General features: G+C 46.5%; 1 protein-coding gene across 4 annotated transcripts in view; it reads right to left on the bottom strand.

The window, feature by feature from the left end:
* The window catches only part of LOC114590615 (unconventional myosin-XVB-like), a 75,558-nt gene that overhangs the window by 30,794 nt on the left and 21,923 nt on the right, over positions 1-22,841 (bottom strand). For all 4 annotated transcript variants that reach the window (XM_077924201.1, XM_077924200.1, XM_028716884.2 and 1 more), the window contains 19 exons: positions 19,467-19,524; positions 18,323-18,453; positions 17,133-17,228; positions 13,592-13,827; positions 13,323-13,501; positions 12,776-12,848; positions 11,735-11,932; positions 11,539-11,633; positions 10,826-10,929; positions 10,502-10,583; positions 9,112-9,216; positions 8,271-8,371; positions 7,532-7,849; positions 6,481-6,577; positions 5,035-5,142; positions 4,647-4,770; positions 3,110-3,191; positions 2,119-2,341; positions 607-722 (listed from right to left, as the gene is read on the bottom strand). In XM_077924201.1, coding sequence (XP_077780327.1) covers positions 607-722; positions 2,119-2,341; positions 3,110-3,191; positions 4,647-4,770; positions 5,035-5,142; positions 6,481-6,577; positions 7,532-7,849; positions 8,271-8,371; positions 9,112-9,216; positions 10,502-10,583; positions 10,826-10,929; positions 11,539-11,633; positions 11,735-11,932; positions 12,776-12,848; positions 13,323-13,501; positions 13,592-13,827; positions 17,133-17,228; positions 18,323-18,453; positions 19,467-19,524 — 2,526 coding nt within the window. The remainder of the gene's footprint in view (positions 1-606; positions 723-2,118; positions 2,342-3,109; positions 3,192-4,646; positions 4,771-5,034; positions 5,143-6,480; positions 6,578-7,531; positions 7,850-8,270; positions 8,372-9,111; positions 9,217-10,501; positions 10,584-10,825; positions 10,930-11,538; positions 11,634-11,734; positions 11,933-12,775; positions 12,849-13,322; positions 13,502-13,591; positions 13,828-17,132; positions 17,229-18,322; positions 18,454-19,466; positions 19,525-22,841) is intronic.

Here is a 22,841-nt window from a genome sequence, read left to right as displayed (position 1 = left end):
ACCCAAGCCAACCAGTGATCCAGTGCACTGGTGTGAGTTAATTTTTTAAGGACACAGTTTTGACTGAAGTTCAAAGAAGAACAGCTGATTCTTTACACAACTCGCCCACCCAACAAACTTGGCATAAGGAGAGCGAGGAGTCCCATTCTTGCTCTTCATCTCCTGTCCTCCTCAGGGCAAGGCATGCAAACAAGACATAAAGAGTCCAAATCGATCCCTATTACAGTGTGTGGATTTATATCTGCCCCGGGCCTTGTGGTCATCACATCTATTCAGAATTTATTTTCCTCCTTTACCATTCCCAGGATTATTCCTACTCCAAACCTGCTGAATTTATCACGATGGGAGAGACCATGAGGCCGTGCCATCGCATGTCTTTACCACAACACTTGTTTTGTTGCACTTCCTAGAACGAGGGAACACACTGAGATGGTTCCAGCTCAATTTGAAAAGCAGGACAAAGCAGAGCAGTGCCCGTGACAGGTCACATGACCAGGATTCCCAGCTCTTGTGAGATGCTCCCATTGCAGATGTACACGGCAAAGCTGGATTAGCCAGTTCTCCCACTTCCAGAAAACAGCGCTGGGATGCAATGGACCGACATACCTCTTTGCGCAGGAAGAGCTTCCAAGTAGGGTTGGCATAGGAGAAAGTAACACTAGCAGAGTGTCCTAAGAGCTGGGTTCTGATCCCGCCATCTTCCACCACTGTCAGAGCTGAGTCTAACAAAGGGGATGTCAGAAGAAGGGATTTTATTATTATTATGGTTGCTTCACCATTTATATGTCACTTTTCCACCAAAGCGGCCCTCAAAGGGCCTTACAAATCAATATATTGTGGTACTGCCAAGATCTTCACTATCCACCATCATGTTTCCCCCAAAATAAGAAAGCATCATTCATCTAACTTCCCTTTTAGGGGTTTCAGTAAAGATTGTTGTAGATCTGTTGAATTGTTCAGATTTATAGCCTACCGTATCCATAAGATAGGTAAAAACCTTTCTAAAACAAAAACTTACTAAAAGGGAAGTGTTTTTGCTGGTTGGGTGAATTTCTAAACTGCCCTACATTACAAGGGTCTCCAGGCTGTGTACGATTTAAAATAATAAAAACAAACACAAGAAACTGAATAAAAGAACAATACACAGAAGCTAAAGCCACAGAGTAAGCAAAGTCAGCAATACCCTGAAGAAGACATTTAAGACCAGCTAAAAGTCCAAGCTGGAACCACTGCCTGATGTCAAATAGATATCAAGGTAGATGTCATGTCAGCTTCTCAGGGGGAAACGATTCATATGTTGGGCACTGAGAAAACTCTCCTTGGTCTCCACCTGCCTAACGTCAGGTGTCGAGAGACTCAAACAATGGCTACGGATAATAATTTTTATCAAGGGTTTTATAAAGAATAATGATACACACAATAATAAAAATGGCGGTCTTTGTGATGAAAAGAAGGGCTTTGGCAGAGGCATGTGGAAGAAGACATTATTTCTAACAGGCCTCTTATCGATAATGACCAGCACTTTGAATTGTGGCCCATACCAGTCTTCCCCAACCTGTGGCCCTGCATTGACTACAACTCCCATCAGACACAGGGAAGGCTGCCCCAAGGTGCATACACACTACAGTGGTACCTCTGGTTACGAACTTAACTTGTCCTGGAGGTCCGTTCTTAACCTGAAACCATTCTTAACCTGAGGTACCACTTTAGCTAATGGGGCCTCCCGTTGCCGCCGCATGATTTCTGTTCTCATCCTGAGGTAAAGTTCTTAACCTGAGGTACTACTTCCGGGTTAGCAGAGTCTGTAACCCGAAGTGTTTGTAACCCGAGGTACCACTGTACATACATTTAAAACACATTCGAATCACATCCCTCTCACCAGAGAATTCTTGGGAACTGCAGTTTAACCTTCACGGAGTTACGATTTCCAGCAACCCTTAATAATAAATCACAGTGCCCGGGATTCTTTGAGGACAGGAAATGTGCTTTGAATGGATAGTGAGCACATAGCTCTGCACCCCAAAGATGAGCCACAGATAATCAGCAGGCACAGGGGATGAGAAGATCAACTCACTAATCACAAAGTCAAGGCTGCAGAGTCTAAGCTCCTCCACATACCTCTCATGCCAGTTTCTTCTGAAGCGTAGTCCGAAGGAAGGGCTGGTGGAGGTTGCAGGGGGGGAGGTGGAACCTCCGGGTTAGGAGGGGAGGTTGGTGGCGGCCGAGCAAATAGGTTCATGAGGGGCAGCTGCTTTTCTTTGATGGAGCTGGACAACTTGCCAGGTGGTGGCAGTGGAGGAGGAGATGCCTGGGGGCTCCCCTCTGGTGATGCAGAGGACAACTGTTTGCGTAAAGAAAAAGCAAGGCGGAGGAGAAGTGTTTTAAACATGGCCACAGGTGACACCTGCAGTCCTAGAGTAGCAACATGGAAGGCTGAAGAGCAAACAAACTGCTTAATTTAACCCACTTAGGAAAGCTTTCTGGCAGTAATCTCATAAACTGCAGGAGACAAGAGGCATCCGTGTCGCTACTTCTCTGGATAACCCACTCCAGCAGGCCTGACTGGAGGGTTAATGTAACCATATCAATAACAAGACTCCAGGTGACTTGGGTGTGGCAGGGAACTTACCCCAAAAGTGAGCTTACTGCATTGTAAAGCAACAACGGTTTGCCTTCCAAGGACATCGGGATCAGAGTTAGCGGTGAATGGTTCTTAACGAAAATTGCGACACTTTCCTCATTTCAATCTCAAGCATCTTTCTAAAACCCAAATAAGCTTCAACCAGATGGCTCTCATGGGACTGCTCCAAAAGCAGAGGTGCAGACAGAGGGGTGATGGTAGTGCAGCAAGTCTGTATTGATAAAAGCCTGGAGCCTTCTGATATCCAGTCACACTTGGTATAAATATATTTTGTTTTTTATTTGTCCTACTTGTATCCCACTTTTTCTCTTTAAGGCGAATGTAGTGGCTTATATAGATTTATTTCATTTTTATTGCCACCATGACAGCTAATTGGAGAATCCCAACAGGACTTTGGCCACTGACCACATTGGTTTTTCTAGGTGTGTCACAACGGAAACCATCTGGAAGCGACAAGCTATTACTGACCTGTGAGTGTCCCACAATCCCCAGCTTTGCCAGAGCTTCCTCCTTTGGGTCATTCTTCTTCACGAAAGGTTTAGAGACGTTTCTGTAAGTCAAATAGGAGGGAAAAATCTTAAAACCAGCTCTGGTGAGTTAGCTGTATGGGCCAACAGTAAAAGTCAACAAAACGCCTGTCCTCAGTTCTTCGGACAGTCTCTTACAAATGCAATTGGACAACTCTGCTGTTCCTCCCATGTTGGCCAAAAAACAGCTAGAGACTTCTGCCCATGTTGGGTTGCTATGACAAGATGGTTCATGCACAGGCAACATCCAGCCCCTTGGGAAGTTCACGGTTTGCGAAGCAGCGAACCACATTGGCCTGGCTGGGCCCACTGCGTCTGTCTAACCAGCCAATAATAGCAAGCAGGCTAGTGATGCCACTGTCACAGTGAGGCATTGCCAGGGAAAGGGTGCCACAAAGGCCTCTGATAACAAGTTGGAGTCACAGAGAAGGTGGCACCAATGGTGTGTGGTCAGTGTACTTGAGGGATTAGGCTAGTCTCCTAAATGTTCATGGTAAATTAGAGTACAGTGGTACCTCGGGTTAAGAACTTATTCGTTCTGGAGGTCTGTTCTTAACCTGAAACTATTCTTAACCTGAAGCACCATTTTAGCTAATGGGGCCTCCTGCTGCTGCCGCCGCCCAATTTCTGTTCTCATCCTGAAGCAAAGTTCTTAACCCGAGGTACTATTTCTGGGTTAGCGGAGTCTGTAACCTGAAGCGTATGTAACCTGAAGCATATGTAACCCGAGGTGCCACTGTATTAATGCCTGGTGCCTCCTTCCAAAGCCTGGGAAGCTTCTGCCTGGCTTAGGGAGGAAGGTGTGATGCGACGACAGGGAGGGAGGGCATGATGCTCACACACACAACATCCCCTCCCCCATCGCCCTTGCAAGCTGGCTCCTCTGGCCCTAACTATTCCCCTACGAAAAAATTCACCGCACACCACTGGGTGGCACTGAGATTAAGAAGAAGAAGAAGAAGAGTTTGGATTTGATATCCCGCCTTTCACTCCCTTTAAGGAGTCTCAAAGCGGCTAACATTCTCCTTTCCCTTCCTCCCCCACAACAAACACTCTGTGAGGTGAGTGGGGCTGAGAGACTTCAGAGAAGTGTGACTGGCCCAAGGTCACCCAGCAGCTGCATGTGGAGGAGCGGAGACGCGAACCCGGTTCACCAGATTATGAGACTACCGCTCTTAACCACTACACCACACTGGCTCTCTTAACTCAGATGAACTCAGCTGCGGCATAACAAACCAAGGTTAATCCGATCATACTCTTCCTCTTTAACCAAACTTCATAAACTAAGGATAATGTTAACAACGGTTGACATTAGCTATGGCTTTAATGTGACATGTGGAAAAGCCCAACATTGTGGCAACCCACCAAACCTTTAGATGTTCTCTGATTGGCACGGGGGGCAACCACGGAAGCTTCTGCAGACACAAATATCTAAAAGGAGCTCTAATTCCGTGACCAGGCTCAGGTCCATTCCTCACCTAAGTGGGATGATGGGTTTTGGTGGCGGGACAGGCTGAGCCTTGTGAGTTTTGATGATGTGCCGTATCTCCTGGGTTGGTTGAGAATGTTGGTCGTTTTCTGTCTGTGTAGAGTGTGGCAAACCTGCAGCAGAGGGTTAAGAGAAAAGGTGTGCGCGCTTGTTTTCTAAATAAGCAAAAATATTTTGCCCTGTTTCTACCTTACACACTTCTCTACCCCTGGCTAGCTCTTTCTACTTAGCACCTTCCCAATCTCATGCGTAAGTATTTTGCTACTTCCTTATTTAGCTGCAATCCATCTCCATTACTGAAGCTAGAACGGGCAAGTGAGGCAGCCAGCAAGGAATGGAAAAGCTGTGCGAAGACTATATTCATGACCAGAACTTACCTGAATTTGGTTGTGGGCTAGTCTCTTGGTCTTCTGATGATGGTTTACTTGGAGGTGTCCACCTCGTTGGAGAAGGAGGTGCTTTCTTCACATGACTTTTCTGCTGCCCTGTGTGGAGAAGCAGGGGCAATCAAGCGCCAACAATTTCTTAAATCTGGTCTGGCAGCATCAGTCCAGTTAGAATACTAAATACAAGCCACTGTTGGTTGGAAGGAACTTGTAGATCAGCCCCATACTAGCAGATCAGCCTACAACAGGCCTGGGGACTCAATGAGCCCCTCCTGGCTTCTCTGCCTGGCCCTTAGGATGTTCCCCAGCAACACCCCTTCTCCCTAAGCTGACTGTGTATCCTCCTTTAATGTTTTTTACAGTCAGACCTTGGAAGTCAGAATGGTATCCGTTCTGGAAGTCCGTTTGACTTTCAAAAGGTTCGGAAACCAAAGCACGGCTTCTGATTGGCTGCAGGACGCTCCTGCCACCAATCGGAAGCCGCGGAAGCCCCGTCGGATGTTCGGGTTCCAAAAGAACGTTGGCAAACCGGAACACTCACTTCTGGGTTTTGCGGCGTTCTGGAGCCAAAACGTTCGGAAACTAATCTGTTCCAAAACCAAGGTACGGCTGTACAGTGGTACCTCGGGTTAAGAACTTAGTTCGTTCTGGAGGTCCGTTCATAACCTGAAACTGTTCTTAACTTGAGGTACCACTTTAGCCAATGGGGCCTCCTGCTGCTGCCGCGCTGCTGGAGCAGGATTTCTGTTCTCATCCTGAAGCAAAGTTCTTAACCCGAGGTACTATTTCTGGGTTAGCGGAGTCTGTAACCTGAAGTGTCTGTAACCCGAGGTACCACTGTATTTCTTTATTTGCAGTGAGTGTGCCACAATCACAGCAGAAGGGACATAAAACGTGTCATACCTTAGGTGAGAGTTTAGTAAAGTACACACGGATATAGATCAACCTTCCTTAACCTGGTGTTCGCAAGTGTTTTGGACTACGGCTCCCATCATCCCTGACTTTTGGCCATGCTGGCTGGGGCAGATGGGACAATATCCACAGGGCACAAGGTTGAGGAAGGCTGCTAAAGATGGTGGTGAAGAAATGTTCCTAGTAGGATTTACTGGGTGGGCAGGCTGCATTTTCATCCTCAACCCAAACAGTTGAGCCATGGAAGCACAAGACTGACCTGTCAATAGAGGTTCCTCAACTTGCCTCCCATTCACCTAGAGATATTTGTTTTTTTCCTTGGCTGAACTCAAAAGATTGTTTATTCCCCAGGAATGCACTTGGGTTCTTACAAAACACTGGCACTTCCCTCAGGAATGAATTAGTACCACAAAGCAGTTAATAATTATAGTAATTTGTATTAGTGTGGAGCATGAAAATATACTGATGTGTAAAAATGGAATGACGCCCAGATGAAGCCCAGAGCAACATCATGATGTGGCTCACCCATTTTCTGGAAGAACTCAACTTTCTTCTGGAATGACTCTCGAGAGATGGGGTCCTCTCTGATGTCTGAGGACTGGTTTCCGTGGAGGAGGGGGATCTAGAACACATAAGCCAATATGTTCCTCAGTTAGGCCTCACCGACTGATCCTAGTCAGGGATGTCTGAAAAAACAAGGAGCCATCTCCCCACCCCATATATAGCATTTTGTGGCATCTCAGTCACGCCCAACTCAAAGCTAGTTTAAAAGAAACCCATGCCTGTGCTTTAACACTGCAAGCTGCAGGTGGGAGCTCACATGACTAAATGCTCCCCCATTAAGGTTTTTTTAAAGAAAAAGCCCAACAAAACTAGATGTCAGGGAAAGAATTCTGGCTTTCACCTTTGCATCTTTTCTATATAGAGGGAACCTCTTTTTGCATTGAGTAGCATTCAGTCATGTGAGCCCCCACTTGGACACAGGTTTAGAATGTTATCTGCTGTTTGTGAGAATCAGACCTGAGTTCTAACAAGCTAATAGTAAACGTAAAGGGACCCCTGACCATTAGGTCCAGTCGAGGCCGACTCTGGGGTTGCGGTGCTCATCTCGCTTTATTGGCCATGGTACATCTTCCGGGTCATGTGGCCAGCATGACTAAGCCACTTCTGGTGAACCAGAGCAGTGCACGGAAACGCCGTTTACCTTCCCGCCAGAGCAGTACCTATTTATCTACTTGCACATTGACGTGCTTTCGAACTGCTAGGTTGGCAGGAGCAAGGACCGAGCAACAGGAGCGTAAAATCATAAAGCAGCATGGCCAGAGTTCAGCTCTTTCTCTCTTTAGAGTCAGGTGTGGGGAACCTTTGTTGCTGATCTACAACTCCCAGATGTTGCTGTACTACAAATCCCATCATTCCAGGCAACTAGCCTTGCTTGCTGGGGCTGACGGGAGTTACAAATCGGCAACATCTGGAAGACCAATGCTTTAAGGTTTGTGGTTTTGCAGAAACCACACTATGATGCAGAAGTCGTGCGGGCATTTCTACAGAGGAATAATTGCTGGACACCCAGTACCGGTGCTGGTGGCGGAGATGGAGATTCTTGTAGATCAGGCACTGATGCATCTTGCTTGGTGGTGCTTTTGAGGCTCTTGGGTTTAGCAGCTGGAGCTGGCAGTTGTGGAGGAGGAGACGGTCGCCTCGGCCTTGAAGATTCAGGCGATCGCTCCTGTTCTGATGCTCGACTTCGCCTTGAAAATTCAGGCGACCTCCTCTGTGGTGATGTTCGTCTTGGCCTTGAAAGCTCAGGAGACCTGTCTTTTTGCTGGCGCTGTTGCTCCTTTTGCTGCTGCTGCTGGGAGATTGTCATGGCTTGAAGGGTCATCTGCTGAGCCTGAAACATGAAATCCAATTTTTCAGGAGCTTTGGCCTGATCAACATGGCAGTTTCAGGCTTTTAACCCGGGGGATTTTGAGACTAGTAGATATATATTGGAGGAAAGAGAAGGGATGAAGCTACTGAGACCACTTATATGTTTGTTTGTTATTACAGTTAATTCATTAACTGACTTCTAAACCGCCATCCCAAGGTGATTTATACATAAAATAATTAAAAACAGTTAGGAACACAAAAACAACATTTGAAAGAAGAATTAAAAACCTAACAACCGAACACTTGTGGTGCATAATAAACATTTTAGCAAGCGACTGGCAAGTAAGACATGATTCATGGCAAAAGGCAACAGCATAGTTATGTTTCCAAAGCTCCTTGTACTCACTTGCTCATCGCCCATTGTTCTTAACCCTTTCACTTACCATGAGCATGGCCTGCTGGTTGATGAAGGCTTGTTGCTGTGCAGCTATCTGGTTTGGATCCACTGATGGCATAATGGGCTGAGGCTGAGGCATAGCCATAGCTGAATGAGAGAAAGAGACATCTATGAAGGCTCATCTAGCTAATGTCCGAGATCCACATAGTATGTGGTTACTTCCTGTTGAATGCACAGCAACCAGAGGCTCTTCCTCCCAGATGGGGATAATATTATCAGGGGACAGGACGGCAAAATTCAACACAATTCCATACTAACTCTCCTCTTTCCAATACTATATTTACTATACAGTGGTACCTCGGGTTAAGTACTTAATTCGTTCCGGAGGTCCGTTCTTAACCTGAATCTGTTCTTAACCTGAAGCACCACTTTAGCTAATGGAGCCTCCCGCTGCTGCCGTGCCGCCGGAACACGATTTCTGTTCTCATCCTGAAGCAAAGTTCTTAACCTGAAGCACTATTTCTGGGTTAGCGGAGTCTGTAACCTGAAGCGTATGTAACCTGAGGTACCACTGTATTCAGTGAATCCGAAAAAGCTTGTAAAATAGTTGTTAAAGCTTGACTGAAACAGAAGTACAGTGCCAAGTTGCAGAGTACATTCCACATGCTTTTATGTTGTTTGTAACACATTGAGGCAAGAAGACTTGTTTTTAAACTTACACGTTTTCTTCTCAGCCTTCTTTTAGCAAGCCAGTTGGATAGTAAGAAAAGAGACACAGGGATCTATTGTGCAAAGGATGAATGACAGCCTTCCCCACTGCCCCACCTCAAAATCTCCTGCATTTCAACCTGTTCTGACCCTTGCCACATTTTCTGTATTATTCTTACCTGGCATTGTTCCCATTCCACCAAGCGCTGGCATCATCGGCATGGTGGCTGGCATCATTCCGCCCATAGGTTGGTAAGACGGCATGCTCATCATTCCCGAATAGCCTAATGGAAGAAGGAAAGACTGGCTTGCTGTGTCTCGTGTGAAAGTTATCACCAAGTCGAACAGCCAGACTTACTGATGGTCCTGCTCACATGCACTGGGAAAATCCCCACCCCCCACCCCGGTTTCCATTAACTACTAATCTTCACACACACTCCATACCTTGGGAGCAAACCTAGAGGCTGCTTGCTCCATCCTTTTGGTACCCGGCTAAGTATCTTCCCAAGTCAGAACAAGCAACCAGACATCACCAAGGACAACAACAGCACGCAATGCACACAAACCACCACAAGAGACATACAAACCCCTTGAATAACTAGAGAAGGCTGGGAAGGCTGGAAGAGAGCGGCAAAGAGGAATTTTAAATTCCTGCCCAAAATGCAACACCCTTCTTTTGGTTTCTCGTTTTTTTTCAATCACATTTTCATAGCAGGTTGGGTTTTTTTAAAGTCATCATGAAAAGCCAGCATTTTAGTGTGCACCTCTCCTCCTCCTAGGCACCTCTTTGCATGCAATATCCCCTAAAATGATGCATTTTTGTATGTTACTTTAACTTATATGTGCATTTTTACACAATGCACACTTACCCCTAATAAACACATTTCTGAACACTGTTTCGTTTGGAGAACAAAAGTCAGAAAAGTGCAGATTTTGGTTTCAGGAAGTCATTTCATATTGTTTCAGGAAGTGTGAATTAAGCAGGTTTGCATTAAAACAGGAACGGAACCAAATTTCTCCCTCATCTTTAGTCAGCACCCACCACCACAAAGTAGGAGCCTACTACCATTTGGCTCTAGGGAAGGCAATTATTTCACCACACGTAGAAATATGATGTAATGGAGAAAATGGAGGACTCATAGAAATGCTTATTATTTTGGGGGAAATGACATTCAAGGCAAAATCCTTAAAAAATTATATCTCCTAGGACTTGCACTGAGATAACCTTGGCGTAGTTGGCCATATAGTGAGGCTGCTGCTGGGCATTCTGGGTATGGCAACCATTGCATGTTGTGGAAGCAGGTCCCTGCCTGATTCTGTAGGCCTGACAGAATTTCCTAGGGCTTATACATGTCCAAAGTGTGCATGTATAGAATCTCATTATTCACACCAAACAGCATGAAGTGTGTGCCAGGTATATAAGCATAATTCCACACACATCTTAGATCACATACAGCTTAATGCTTGCTAAAAGAACAGCCGCTGGTGGCCACCATCCCTGAAGGACTGAACCCTGAACTCCCTTCCCCATCATGTACAAATGCTGGATCTTTCCTGCTTGGGTCGCACCTGAGAAGGCTCCATGGTGAGTGGGTCCAATTTTCCCACCTCCTTTCATGCGTCCAGTCAGATTCCCTTCACTCTCCATATCCTGCAGAGAAGCAAGAGACAGCCCAACATTTAGTACACAGCTTATCCGCCTCATTTGGTCTTTGAGTTCAGACAACTGAACGTAGGACAGGGTCGTAATTCACTATGAATTACATGAATGGTCACTACAGATCTAAATGCTAACAAACGAAACGGGAAGCGGAAAGGCAGACTTGTTGGAAGGACACTGCATGAGAAAAGGAGCAGCAAACAATTGAACAGATGAGAAATGAGCAGACTTACTGGCGTCTGACTCCTGGTCCCATGATGCAGCAGAGGCATGAAGAGACCGTCCACATAGTGATCCAGCCCTCCAGCGGATCTGGAGCTACCTCTGTAGCTCGACTCTGTTGGGAGATGGAAACAAATCAGGCCAAGCTCCTCCCTACTCTCTTAGCACCATTTGTGCTTCCCCATGCTCATTCTATGGATGTGGGTGGCGCTATGCGTTAAACCACAGGGCCTAGGACTTGCTGATCAGAAGGTCAGCGGTTCGAATCCCCGCGACGGGGTGAGCTCCCATTGCTCGGTCCCTGCTCCTGCCCACCTAGCAGTTTGAAAGTATGTCAAGTGCAAGTAGATAAATAGGTACTGCTCCTGCGGGAAGGTAAACGGCATTTCCATGCGCTGCTCTGGTTCGCCAGAAGCGGCATAGTCATGCTGGCCACATGACCCGGAAGCTGCACGCCGGCTCCCTCGGCCAATAAAGCGAGATGAGCACCACAACCCCAGAGTCGGCCATGACTGGACCTAATGGTCAGGGGTCCCTTTACTTTTACCTATGCTAATTCTACAGCCTCAACATTTTCTCTTTAAGTCTCCCACACACACTGAACACACACAAAGCCCACATTGCTTCAAAGCCTGGAAACCAGACACTCAGGTTCACACACTCCTTGGTGCTGTCCAGCCGCCTTTGAATTTAGGACCATCACTGCCCTGAGATTGGGACTCACCTGAATGAGCGATGTTGTCCAAGTCTGGAGGCAGGGGGGGTGGGGGGACGGAAGGTGCCCGAATGCCTGGAGCAGGGGGGATGTCCAAGGGCATCCTGCCAGGGGAGAAAGCCAGTAAGGTCACAGAAGCAGAGGTTTATGGGAATACGATCGAGGTTGTAGCTGGGGACAAGTGGCAAGGAAGGAGGTCACTCACCTATCTGAAGAGCTCTGATAGGAATAGCTCTCATCCCACTCTGGGGTTATAGGATAGTCAGGGGAGGATTCAGAGGGCCAGTTGCCTTCCTCTATTTCTCCAATGAGATCCAGCACAAAGTCACAACCGGGCAAATCCTGCCACGCCTTGCCTGTGAACATGGACACAGACCAGCCGCGAGGTACGGTATCCAGGCCCCTGAAATCAGGAGAGGGAGGGGACATTACGACACAGAGAGGAAGTGCAGGGAGCCAGAAGACAGGGGTGAGAAAGAAGGTGTGAGCAGAGCCGTCTTTCCCATTGGGCTTAGTGGCGTGTTGCGCCACGGTGCCAGCCTCTCAGGGGCGCCCCAGCAAGTGGGGGAGCTGTGTGGCTTTGCCGGCGTCTCCCCTTTCCTTGCACACCCACCAGCTGCGCCCCGCCAACCATATGGCTGGCAGGCGTGTAGCTTGGCTTCCAAGACTCAGCGGGAGGAGAGCGATCCCTGCAGAGGCTTGGAAAAAGGTTCGAAAACTCTGGGAAAGGGGGGGGGGGCGGAAGGATCTTTGCACCACGACGCCGGATATGCTTAAGACAGCCCTGGGTGTGAGGCAGAGGGGGGGGAAACAAAAGGCTTCTGATTTTGAACATGCTGGCTGGGGCTGATCAAGAATTGTAGTCCAAAACACTTGGGGGGCACATGAGGTTGGGGGGAGGCCACTGCTCTTTACAAAGAGCTGAACTTAAGCCCATGAATACCACTCTTCTATCCAAAGACAGTCTGACTTCTCCAAAGCATGAAATGGATTTCCAGTTAAAAAAAAAAAAAAGTAGGGTGGGAGCTCAAACATTCATTTTTATGACTAAAGACAAACTCCAACAGCCTGGGATGAGGAAGTAATAACACGGCCTGGGGTTGGTCCTTACATAATTATTTACCCAAAGCGCCCTTCTCATGCTGCTGCAGAACACGCTGATAACAGCCTGAGCCTTTGCTGACCTCAAAGATCAATTGCTCTGACAACAGAAACTGTCAGATCAAAACCTACTCCTTTGGTGTACCTTGAACTCAGGATCCAGCCTGCATATTGCTCTCCTGTTGTCCAGGACTCCACTTCGGCTGAAAGCCTCTCCTCTAAGCCAGAAAGAAAAAAAAAGCGAAAGACAGAATGCTAAAATAAAAGCCTTACAACTGCAAACTGCAATATCACGAAGGGCCCAGTCCGAAAATACTATTTGTTCCCAACAATTCTGATGAGTATCACAGGCGGAGTATCACAGGCTGTGTGAGTGGTGCGGTCACATCAGGCACATAGCCAAAGAGGGTGCCTTCTCAAAACCTGGTAGGCACTTGCCCTGCTTTGGGAAGGAGGTGTAGGGCTCCGAAAGGGTCCTAGAGTCCTCCTGCCTCCCTCCTAAAGCTGGCCAAGCGCTTACTGGGCTTTGGGAAGGAGGTGGGAGGGCCTTGCGCCCCCTTCCCAGAGTCTGGCTTAAGTTGGTGCTAGGAGGGCTGTGGGTGAGGGGATCCAATGGTCGGCATATTACCAAGGTCTGCCCTTGGTAATGCTAAGTATTCGCTAAGCATTGTATGCTAAGTATTCGCTGTTACCTTTGTAGGTGTAAACGTCCAACACCATCTTGCCTTTCCTCTGATTGGCAGTCCACTCCAGCTGGGTGGGAGGAAAGCTACGGGACACTTCTGGGTCGCTTTCCATCTGCTTCATTGACATCAGGAGTTTACGCTGGCAAACGCTGTTATATCCATCCAGAGCATGGTCAGACACAAACCTGTAAGCCAAAAAAGCAGAATCCTAACGTAAACGGCTCCATTTTATGAGTGGTGTTTAAAAAAAGTGGAGAGCGGAGCCTTTTTCTTACTTCAGCAAGGGCTTCTCCAGAGCTGGAGAAGGGGCAAAAGTGCTCAGGAGGGCAGCCATCAACACACAACCTCGCTGGCCTTGCTCCAGGTCTGGGTTCTTCCACACCTGACTGGCCACCTGGCTCAACAGCTCATTGCGCAGGGAGAGGCTGGCCAGCCCTCGACTTGCTATATAGTTCCCCAGGAGTTTTTCTTGCCAGTCCTGCAGGTCCTTGTCATTGATGAACCGCAGGATCTGTAAGGGAACCGATAAAGGTGTGATCCGAGTCAGGCAGCAGACCTCAAGCGGCAAGATCAAGCCGCCATGTCTTTCCCCACCTTGATCACCCTCTTGGAGAACCATTGCAGGTAGGAACAGAGGCAGTTGGCACTTGCAGCAGAACTGTGCCTGAAGCAGATTACTTCGCTTTTGCTGCACACACAAAAATGTAGTGTTGTGTTGTTGTTTTTAAAAAAATTGAGTCATTCATCTTCATCTTCAACATGCTGCTTTCAATCTAGATTGAGTCTAGATTCAGCCCTAAACAAGGGGGTGGGGGTGGTTACTTGATCTGCATTTGGAAACCCTCCCCTTGATTAGGTTATCACCCCTGAACACGCCCCAGGTGAATGGAGGAGGGAGTGGCGATTGTGATCTTGGGACACCCCAACCCACAATGCCACAATGTGGACGCACCTCCAGTTTCCAGGACCACCTACAACTGTTTTCAAATGGACACATTGTAGGGTAATGCAGAATCAATAGGCAATGAGCATCTGTTTTTGGAATAAAACTAGTTTCTCTCCATGCTTTTCAGGGGCAAAAAATATGCATGAGATCTGGATTGCACTCAGCCTCCACGTGCTCCACTGCTGCTGAGCTACATGTGGGAACGGTTTTGCCCATCATGCAGGAAAGCCCTTTAATATGTCCAAGGCTAAGAGTGGAGGGATTCTTGTTCAGTTGCTCAGACCTTGAGTCTGCCCTCATTCTTTCTCATTCCACACCACACATTTAGAACTCATTCAATGCCTATTTAAAACACATTTCTTTCAACCCAAATATCCCTGGGAACTGTGGTTTGTTAAGAGGAATTATAGCTTTGCAAGGAGAAACTACATTTCCCAGGATTCTTGGGGGGAAGTCATGTGCTTTAAATGTATGGTGCAGATACACACAATGTGCAAGCTGGATTAAATGGCGGCTTTCTTTTTTTTCTTATTACAACAAAACCCTGTTACAAAAAGAGTTACTTAAAAGCCACTACCTTCCCATAGATGATTAGTTAAAAAGAAAACCGCCTTCCTTCAAGAATCGTTAAATAAGGAGCAATGTGTGAAGGGGTTTAGTAGCACATACACATTGTATGAGTCAAACTTATTCTTATCTCCATAGCCCTGGTCCTCCCTCAGCCTCCTCCCTAAGAATAGCTTCTCTTCATGATCACAGCAAAGTCACAAAAATGACCCACCTACTGCTCAGTTCCTTCCAGTTCTCAGAACCTATAAATAAGAATGGACTAACTTGAAGGCAGTGTGCATCCTCTCTCTAGAGCCAGTTACCAGAACTGATTTGCAAAACATGCGGCCAGTGGATTAGTTGTGGTCATTTCCCGCTTCTGCCTTCCCAGCACAAAGGCTTCTGAACGATTCCGAACATTAGAGTTGCAAGTCCTGAGCAACTGCACACTGACATCAAGTAACACATTAATTGCCCTGTGGTCTCCCTGACAAGAGGATTCGAGAGGGAAGACATAGAACACTGTGAAAGCAGGAGAGAGGTGAGAGTGTGCAGGAGGAAGCCAGAGAGACTGAAGGACAGAGGGAGAAATAGGCTCCTTCTTTTCCTCTGAGTTTCGGAGACATCTCACCCCCTCTGCTTCCCCACTCCTTTACACCGGTGACTCTGAACACAGAGTGAGAAAAAGGGAAGGCTGGCAAGCAGCTGCTTACATCCTTTCGTTGTGAAGCCGATGCCGTCGACTCCACTGTTGCGCATGACAACGGTGTGGCCTGGGGTGGGGGAGAAGGGGCGTGCACAGGTGGTCCTAGTGGGGTTAGTGGGGAGGTGTTAGGCTGTGTATCTTTGTGTGTGAGGGGGCGAAGGTCCATCAACAAAGCCACAGTGCCCGTGGGAGCAAGACACCCTTCTCCAGACGTGTGGTTAATAATTTGCCACCTCCCTTTCCCCTCCCTGCCACCACCCAAAGAGAGATGCTCTAAGTGCCAAGTCTACATTCTTCTCCCCTTCACAGGGTCTGAGAAAGGAGCAGCGCCGCAACCCTCACTTTGCGGCTTCTTGTTTGTTGCCTCTCAATAGCAACATCCTGCAGGTGGAAGTGCGAGGAGGAAGCAGAGCAGGGGGAGGCCCCAAACACTTCTCCTGGCCACTCCCAGTATGGGGTGCTTCGTGCATGTGGGAAGGAAAGAGTGCGCCTGTCTAGGAGCACCCATTCTGCCACCTTGCATTTACAGAAAAAAGGCTTCAGTATTCGACTTGGCTTCTCCCTTCTCTCTCTGTCATGTGTGTGATAGAGAGAGAGAGAGAGAGAGAGAGAGAGAGAGAGAGAGAGAAAGAAAGAAAGAAAGAAAGAAAGAAAGAAAGAAAGAAAGAAAGAAAGAAAGAAAGAAAGAAAGAGGGGGGGGACAGAGAATGAATGTGGGGCAATTAGAGAAAGGCTGCATAAGCACTGCACCTTTACGACGCATGAAAAGCTCATTCCTCACACCCACGCCACCTTGCAATGTATTTTGGGCACTGTAGTTTACTCCTCACACAGAGTTACAATTCCTAGCAACTCTTAGTAAACGACAGAATGCTTTGAGGGGCGAAACAGACTCAGAATGTGTATAGTATTCAGCCAAAGAGCGTGGGGTGGCCCTGGCCCAATCCATATCTGGCATGTGACCCCCTAACCAAATGGGACCCCTAAGAGAATGGAAGCCTTGACAGGCCAAAAAAAAGAGAGAGTTTCCCACCCCCACCTCCAGAAAAAGTGATACCCAAGCCTGTGTCTCAATTTAATCTCCCAGAGCTTCTCCTGAATGGAGAACAAAGGTGTCTGGGCCTCAGGTACCTGCACCCATCTTGGGGACCACAATCCTTTTCTCCCCTCTTTTCTCAATTGCTCAGCATTTTCCTGTTCTGGATTCCTCAGTAAGTCACACAAATGCAAAGGAAGCTCTCTGAGTTGTGGAGGAGTTCTCTTGGCATCTCTCAGTCCCCCATATGAAGAAGCTGCCAACTACTCCTTTGTGATATCAGAACAACCAGTTGGCAATTAAGCCCCCGACTGGAAGCACCACAGTGTAGAAACACAGCCCCCCACCCCACCCCCAGCCAAGCATGCAACAGGTCATCTTTGTGTCTGGGTCAAAGAGATTTTGCAGGCTTCCGAAGCCATACTAAAACTTTGCAAAACTTGTTCCCCAGAGGAAAATCAGTATAGCTGATCCCCACCTTCAAAGCACCTTTAACTTTGAGTGGGGGGACGGGACATCTCCTGTCTCCAGCGAGGCCTAGCTACTTAGCTGCTTGCTCATTATTTTTGTTTTTCTTACCACTTTGTTGAGCTGCAGAGCACTTTGCCTCTGCTCACCATCCAGTCTGGTCAAAGGCTGTTGCAGGGGCTGCCCAAGGGCAGGGAAACCCACTTCCTACAATGGATGAGGAACAGAAGCGCTGAGTTCATAAGCAGCATTACTAATGTTAGGCAAAGTGAAGACACTGCGATGTGCATCGCTCTCAGAGCCACCACTGTTCAGGTAGGGCAAAGCAAAGGGCCTTTTGTTTCCCCCAATCATTTCTCCCATGTGACAGCAGCAGAGTTGACAGCCAAAGTAAAGAGGAAGGGTGAAGAAGCCCAGTGGATTGGGGGGGGGGGGCTACAGGTGCAAGGAGGAAAGATCTAGATCAGTGTTTCCAAAACCCTGGGTCTCCAGCTGCTTTTGGACTACAATTCTCATCCTTCCTGACCACTGGTCTTGCTAGCTAGGGATAAAGGGAGGTGTAGTCCAAAAACTGTGGATTAACTGTGGGTTAAGCGGTGCTGTGGGTTAAACCACAGAGCCTAGGGCTTGCTGATCAGAAGGTTGGCAGTTCAAATCCCCGTGACGGGGTGAGCTCCCGTTGCTCGGTCCCTGCTCCTGCCAATCTAGCAGTTCGAAAGCACGAAGTGCAAGTAGATAAATAGGTACTGCTCCGGCGGGAAGGTAAACAGCATTTCCGTGCACTGCTCTGGTTCGTCAGAAGCAGCTTAGTCATGCTGGCCACATGACCCGGAAGCTGTATGCCGGCTCCCTCGGCCAAAAAATCAAGATGCGCACTGCAACCCCAGAGTCATCCGCGACTGGACCTAATGGTCCGGGGTCCCTTTACCTTTAGTCCAAAAACAGCTAGAGACCCAGTGTCTGGGAAAGACTTATCTAGAGCCTTTCTTTCTGCAAAACACTCAGATGATGACCGTCAAATAGATGGACTTTTAATACAGGGAAATAAACAGAACTGAGATCTGTTTGACAATGAATTAGACTGCCTTGAAATATGGCAGGCTCTCCTTTGCTTAAGGCATTTAAGCAGAGGCTAGGCAGCCATGGGTCAGGGATGTTGTAGTTGCATTCTGCACCTAGGATTGGACCAAATGGCGTCCCAAGTCCCTTCCAACTCTAAACGTTCTATGAAGTGAGTGGAAGAGACAATGATGGCCGCTGGCTTTTCTAGTGAACTCCAACTTTCCGAAACGACCTCCTACCTGGAAATGCGACCTTATGAACGCAGAGAATGGAAAGCTATTGATGTCAGGTGGCAGAGAGAGATCAGCCTTTGCTTTAACTTCTGGAGGGGAGACTTCTGTGACCTGATTAATTTGGGCATGGTGGTGACCTGCAAGACAGGAAAAAACTAATAATATTAGCTCAGTTGGTGAGGCACACCCTTGCTTTTTTATGTTGCTACTGAGATCAACAGGGATTTTTTGGGTGTCCAAACAAATACTAAGCAAAAGCAATAATGACAACTGTAGCTACAATGGGCGGGGGGGAGAACCTAAGAAGTGCCTGCTGTATCAGGTCAATGGCCCATCTGGTCCAGCATCCTCTTCTAACAGGGCCAACCAGATAGCCAGAAGCGAATGCTTGATGGGTTCTAGACTAGCACATTCTCAGTTCACAAAGGTTCATGGTGAGGCCCAGCAGTGTTTATGCCCAGAATCCTTTGTGACAAGTAGTGGTTCTATGGCAGACACTCAAGTCCTCCGGCAAACAAATCAATGGCAAAAGTATCTCCCCAAAGCTTGGAAGCTTGGAAGACCACTGCATTATTAGCTATCACAAATTGTCAAGCACTGTCTGTCATTACAGTGGTACCTCGGGTTAATAACTTAATTCGTTCTGGAGGTCCGTTCATAACCTGAAACTGTTCTGAGATACCACTTTAGCTAATGGGGCCTCCAGCTGCCGCCGCACAATTTCTGTTCTCATCCTGAGGTAAAGTTCTTAACCCTAGGCACTATTTCTGGGTTAGTGGAGTCTGTAACCTGAAGCGTTTGTAACCTGAGGTACCACTGTATCTAATATTGAAATCAAACATTACTGGCTAGTGATCACTTAAGCAACCGAACTGCTGAAACAATATTTATACAAAGAGCCCTCCTTAGATCAGACCAAAGACCTATCCAGGCCAGCATTCTGTTCCAAGAGTAACCAACCAGATGCCACTAGGAAGCCCACAAGCAGCAGGACATTATGTAAGGACACCCTATGTAAGTTTACAAGACTTTTTTTTTGGAGGGGGAATTTATTTCAGCTCTGCTCTAAAGCATAACACGTGTGAAGTGTATGGACTTTAGCAAAAAATAAAAAAATAAAAAAATTAGGAGTCAAAGGCTCTCTGCTCACCTTCAGCCAAACGGAGTAGGGCAGCAAGCTCAGCAGGGATTTCTAGCCGTCGAACATCCTACAGAGGAAATGAATCAAAGGGGTGGTTTATTGATTGATTGATTGAATAACTTTCCCCCTCTTTTAAAAATTAGCGTTTTGTTTTTTAAAAGAAAAAAAATCAAAAGAATACAACAGCAATCGATCCCTTCCATAAACAACTTAATAAACTAGGGTAAGTGGGTGGGTAGACTTGAATGAGCTGCTCCCCCCGCCCCCCAGAACCCCAAGATCTAGAATCCAGAGCGAGGTACAAAAGTCATGCAGTTTGAATGGAACAACAGAGTGCCTCTCTGAGCACACTCAAAGCGTTGTTATTAAAAGCAGAAGATAGGTGTTTCACTTGATAAAAACTTCCATATTTAATACTTATGCATTGGTGTATGAATTCACCCTTAAGGAAAAGGAAAACAGGAAAAGACATACCATGTTCTATGTACAGAGGACTGTACCTGCCGGTGTGCTTATGTGACAAAATCAAAACATGTGATTTTCAAACACCACCCGCTTCCCATGCAGTTAACGACTGATTGGTGATGTGGGATGCAGAGTTGTATGGTAAAGAAATACAGTGTGATGACCCATCGTGATCCGAGTGGCAACTACATTTGCAAAAAATAATAATACCTGGACAGTGATGCCTCATCAATGAAAGGGGCTTAACAAACACATAGTCTCTGCTATCCACTCGGTCTTGCTAGATATAGATTGAGGCGATATGTCAGGCCTCAAAATACGTTTGGGAAACTGATTTGAATATAGAATTTGAAGATGAAGTTTGGGAAGCTTACTGGAACAAACCTACAATCGCTACAGCATCTAATCAAATTCAAGAATGTACAAGGTTGTACACAGATGGCACCTTTACGTCTGCACACATTTCACACATCTCCCCAACTATTGCCCATTACAACATTCAGTGCCAGTAAGTCTTACATGTTATTTACAATGTAAAGCTAAGATTTTAATGGAAAAACCAAGATTTTAATTATCTTTTAATAAATTGTCACAGGAAGGCCTTCTGGAGAACAAACGAGTGCTTTTTTTTTTTTTTTTTTTGCAAGAACAGTTTTAATTTCTTCAGTAGCACATTTTGTGGCTGTTTCAGTCTAGCCTCAAAGGAGTTTAGTGTTCAAAGCAAACTATCCTCTCAGAAGCGGTATAAGGGGGGGGGGTGTGCTGGCCACCTGCTGTGCCTCAGCTTTTTTTAAAAAAAAATATTTAACACAATAAAGCAACATCAGAAACAACACTTGGGAGTACAAACTTGTTATTTGACCAACTAAAATAAAAGCATAGAATACAAACACAGCTGTGCATTATTCCTGCTCAGTTAAAAGACATTCAGAAGAATTAATTGCTTTTCATCTCATAGTAACGCTCTCCACAAATCAACCTGAGTTTCTGAAAGCTGCTTTAAGTTCCTGTTCCTGTTTACATAGGTCAAGAAAGGCATCTAAGCCTGCCAAATTTATTCTTTTTTTTTTGCAGCTCATCTAATTACTCACCCAGTGAGCTATTCTGACAGCTTAACCAACACAGGGCCAATGCTAATAGGGTATCAATTGCCCCATTACTGCAGAGATATATTTTTCCCCAAAGACCACCTCCCAGAAGTCTCTAGCATATCCATACCTTCCACCCAGATTTCAATTAACCCTCTCATTGCAGTTCCCAGCCTGCTTCTGTGTGTCCTTGCAATCACCCCTGGTCCACCTTCCTATTCCTTACACTCACATAAAATACCAGAGGCATTACAAAAGGTATTCAGAGGTCAGATTAGGGAGAAAGGAAAGGGGCAGCAAAGACCGATGTACCTCTATGATGTTAATACATGCTGTTAACAAAGTTGCAAACAAATTCCATACTATTTGATTTTTTTGGGAAAAAGAAAGAACGAATTCCTATGCTGCACAAATAACCCAGAGCTGCATTTTAAATAAAAGCACACATTCTACTCATGTAAAAACACGCTGATTCCCGGACCATCCATGGGCTGGATTTAGAAGGCAATTGGGCCGAATCCGGCCCCCGGGCCTTAGTTTGCTTTCCCATGCTCAAAAACCTGCCAAGTGGAATCACTCTCAGTGACTCTCGATTATTTGCTTGTTTATACTCCACCTTTTCTCTGAAACCAGGGCTCAAAGGTGCTCACACAAAAATAAAATGAATACAGATAAAACACAGACATATTTTTTAAACAATAAGCTTTCACATGTTTTTAGCTATTAAGCTATCCATGGGATTAAAACAACGTAAAAAGCATATCTACTAAAACGCTAACCTTTAAAACGAACAGGCACATGCATTGCGGCAGAAGCTGCATCACATGTGCCACAGGCACTATGTAATGGGTGCCAACAAAATGTGATAATTGCCTTAACAAAAGTGCTATCTTGAGTGACATCATGTGAATCACTTTAAACCAATGATTAACAATCACACTAAACCAATCATCGCAGAGTGGAAAGATCAATGATTAAAGTCACCTGGCAATACCAGAGCTTGACAACGCCAAGAGGTTTTGCTGCCTAAAGTGGAGCCCAAATAGCACCCTCCCCCCACAATAGGGTCAACGTTTTAGGAAGGCTTCTTGTAGCATTCAGACCCCAATCTCTGCCCTCATCTATCTTCCCTTCCCAAGTTCTGCTGCACCTGGAGAAGGTTGCTTTACCATGTTGCCTTTTGTGGCAGGGCCCTATTAAAACAACTGTGAGAGAAATACCAGAATTTTCCATTTGTATCTGCCCTAATGTTCAGAATATTAGGGCGTTGCCAGAACCTGGGCATGCATGGACATCAAAGAACTCTGCTTTGTGCTTGCTAAATCTGCACACACACAGCTGTGCCAGTATTCCAGAGGGATAGACAGATCTTTTGTAGGGACAGACTAAGCACAAAGAGTCCTGGCAACACCTTAAGCACCTATATGTTTTGGCATTGGTGTATCGGCACTGTAACTGCATGATCCATCTTATAACTGCAGGCAAGAAATTTCAAGAAAGTCGACACAGAACAGGGCAACTTGCTGCCAACGCTGTCTCTGACACAGTAGAGACACCAAGGGTTCAACTAGACAATATGTCGACTCTGTAACTGTGTCCTTAAGAGTATGGCATTTTAAAAACACACACTGTCAGCCTGCAGTGTTGGAGTCAGATAATTTTAGATTTCGTACTTAGCGGCCTGATGTGAGGACCCTCTTTAGATGGCAATTAGTAAAAAGGTAACGACTATTAGGTCCAGTCATGACCGACTCTGGGGTTGCGGCGCTCATCTCGCTTTATTGGCCGGGGGGCCGGCATACAGCTTCCGGGTCATGTGGCCAGCATGACT

Source organism: Podarcis muralis, chromosome 2, assembly GCF_964188315.1.
Source record: "Podarcis muralis chromosome 2, rPodMur119.hap1.1, whole genome shotgun sequence".
NCBI lineage: Eukaryota > Metazoa > Chordata > Lepidosauria > Squamata > Lacertidae > Podarcis > Podarcis muralis.
The sequence above is the reverse complement of the archived record's forward strand: the minus strand, read 5'-3'. Positions and strand labels throughout refer to the sequence as shown.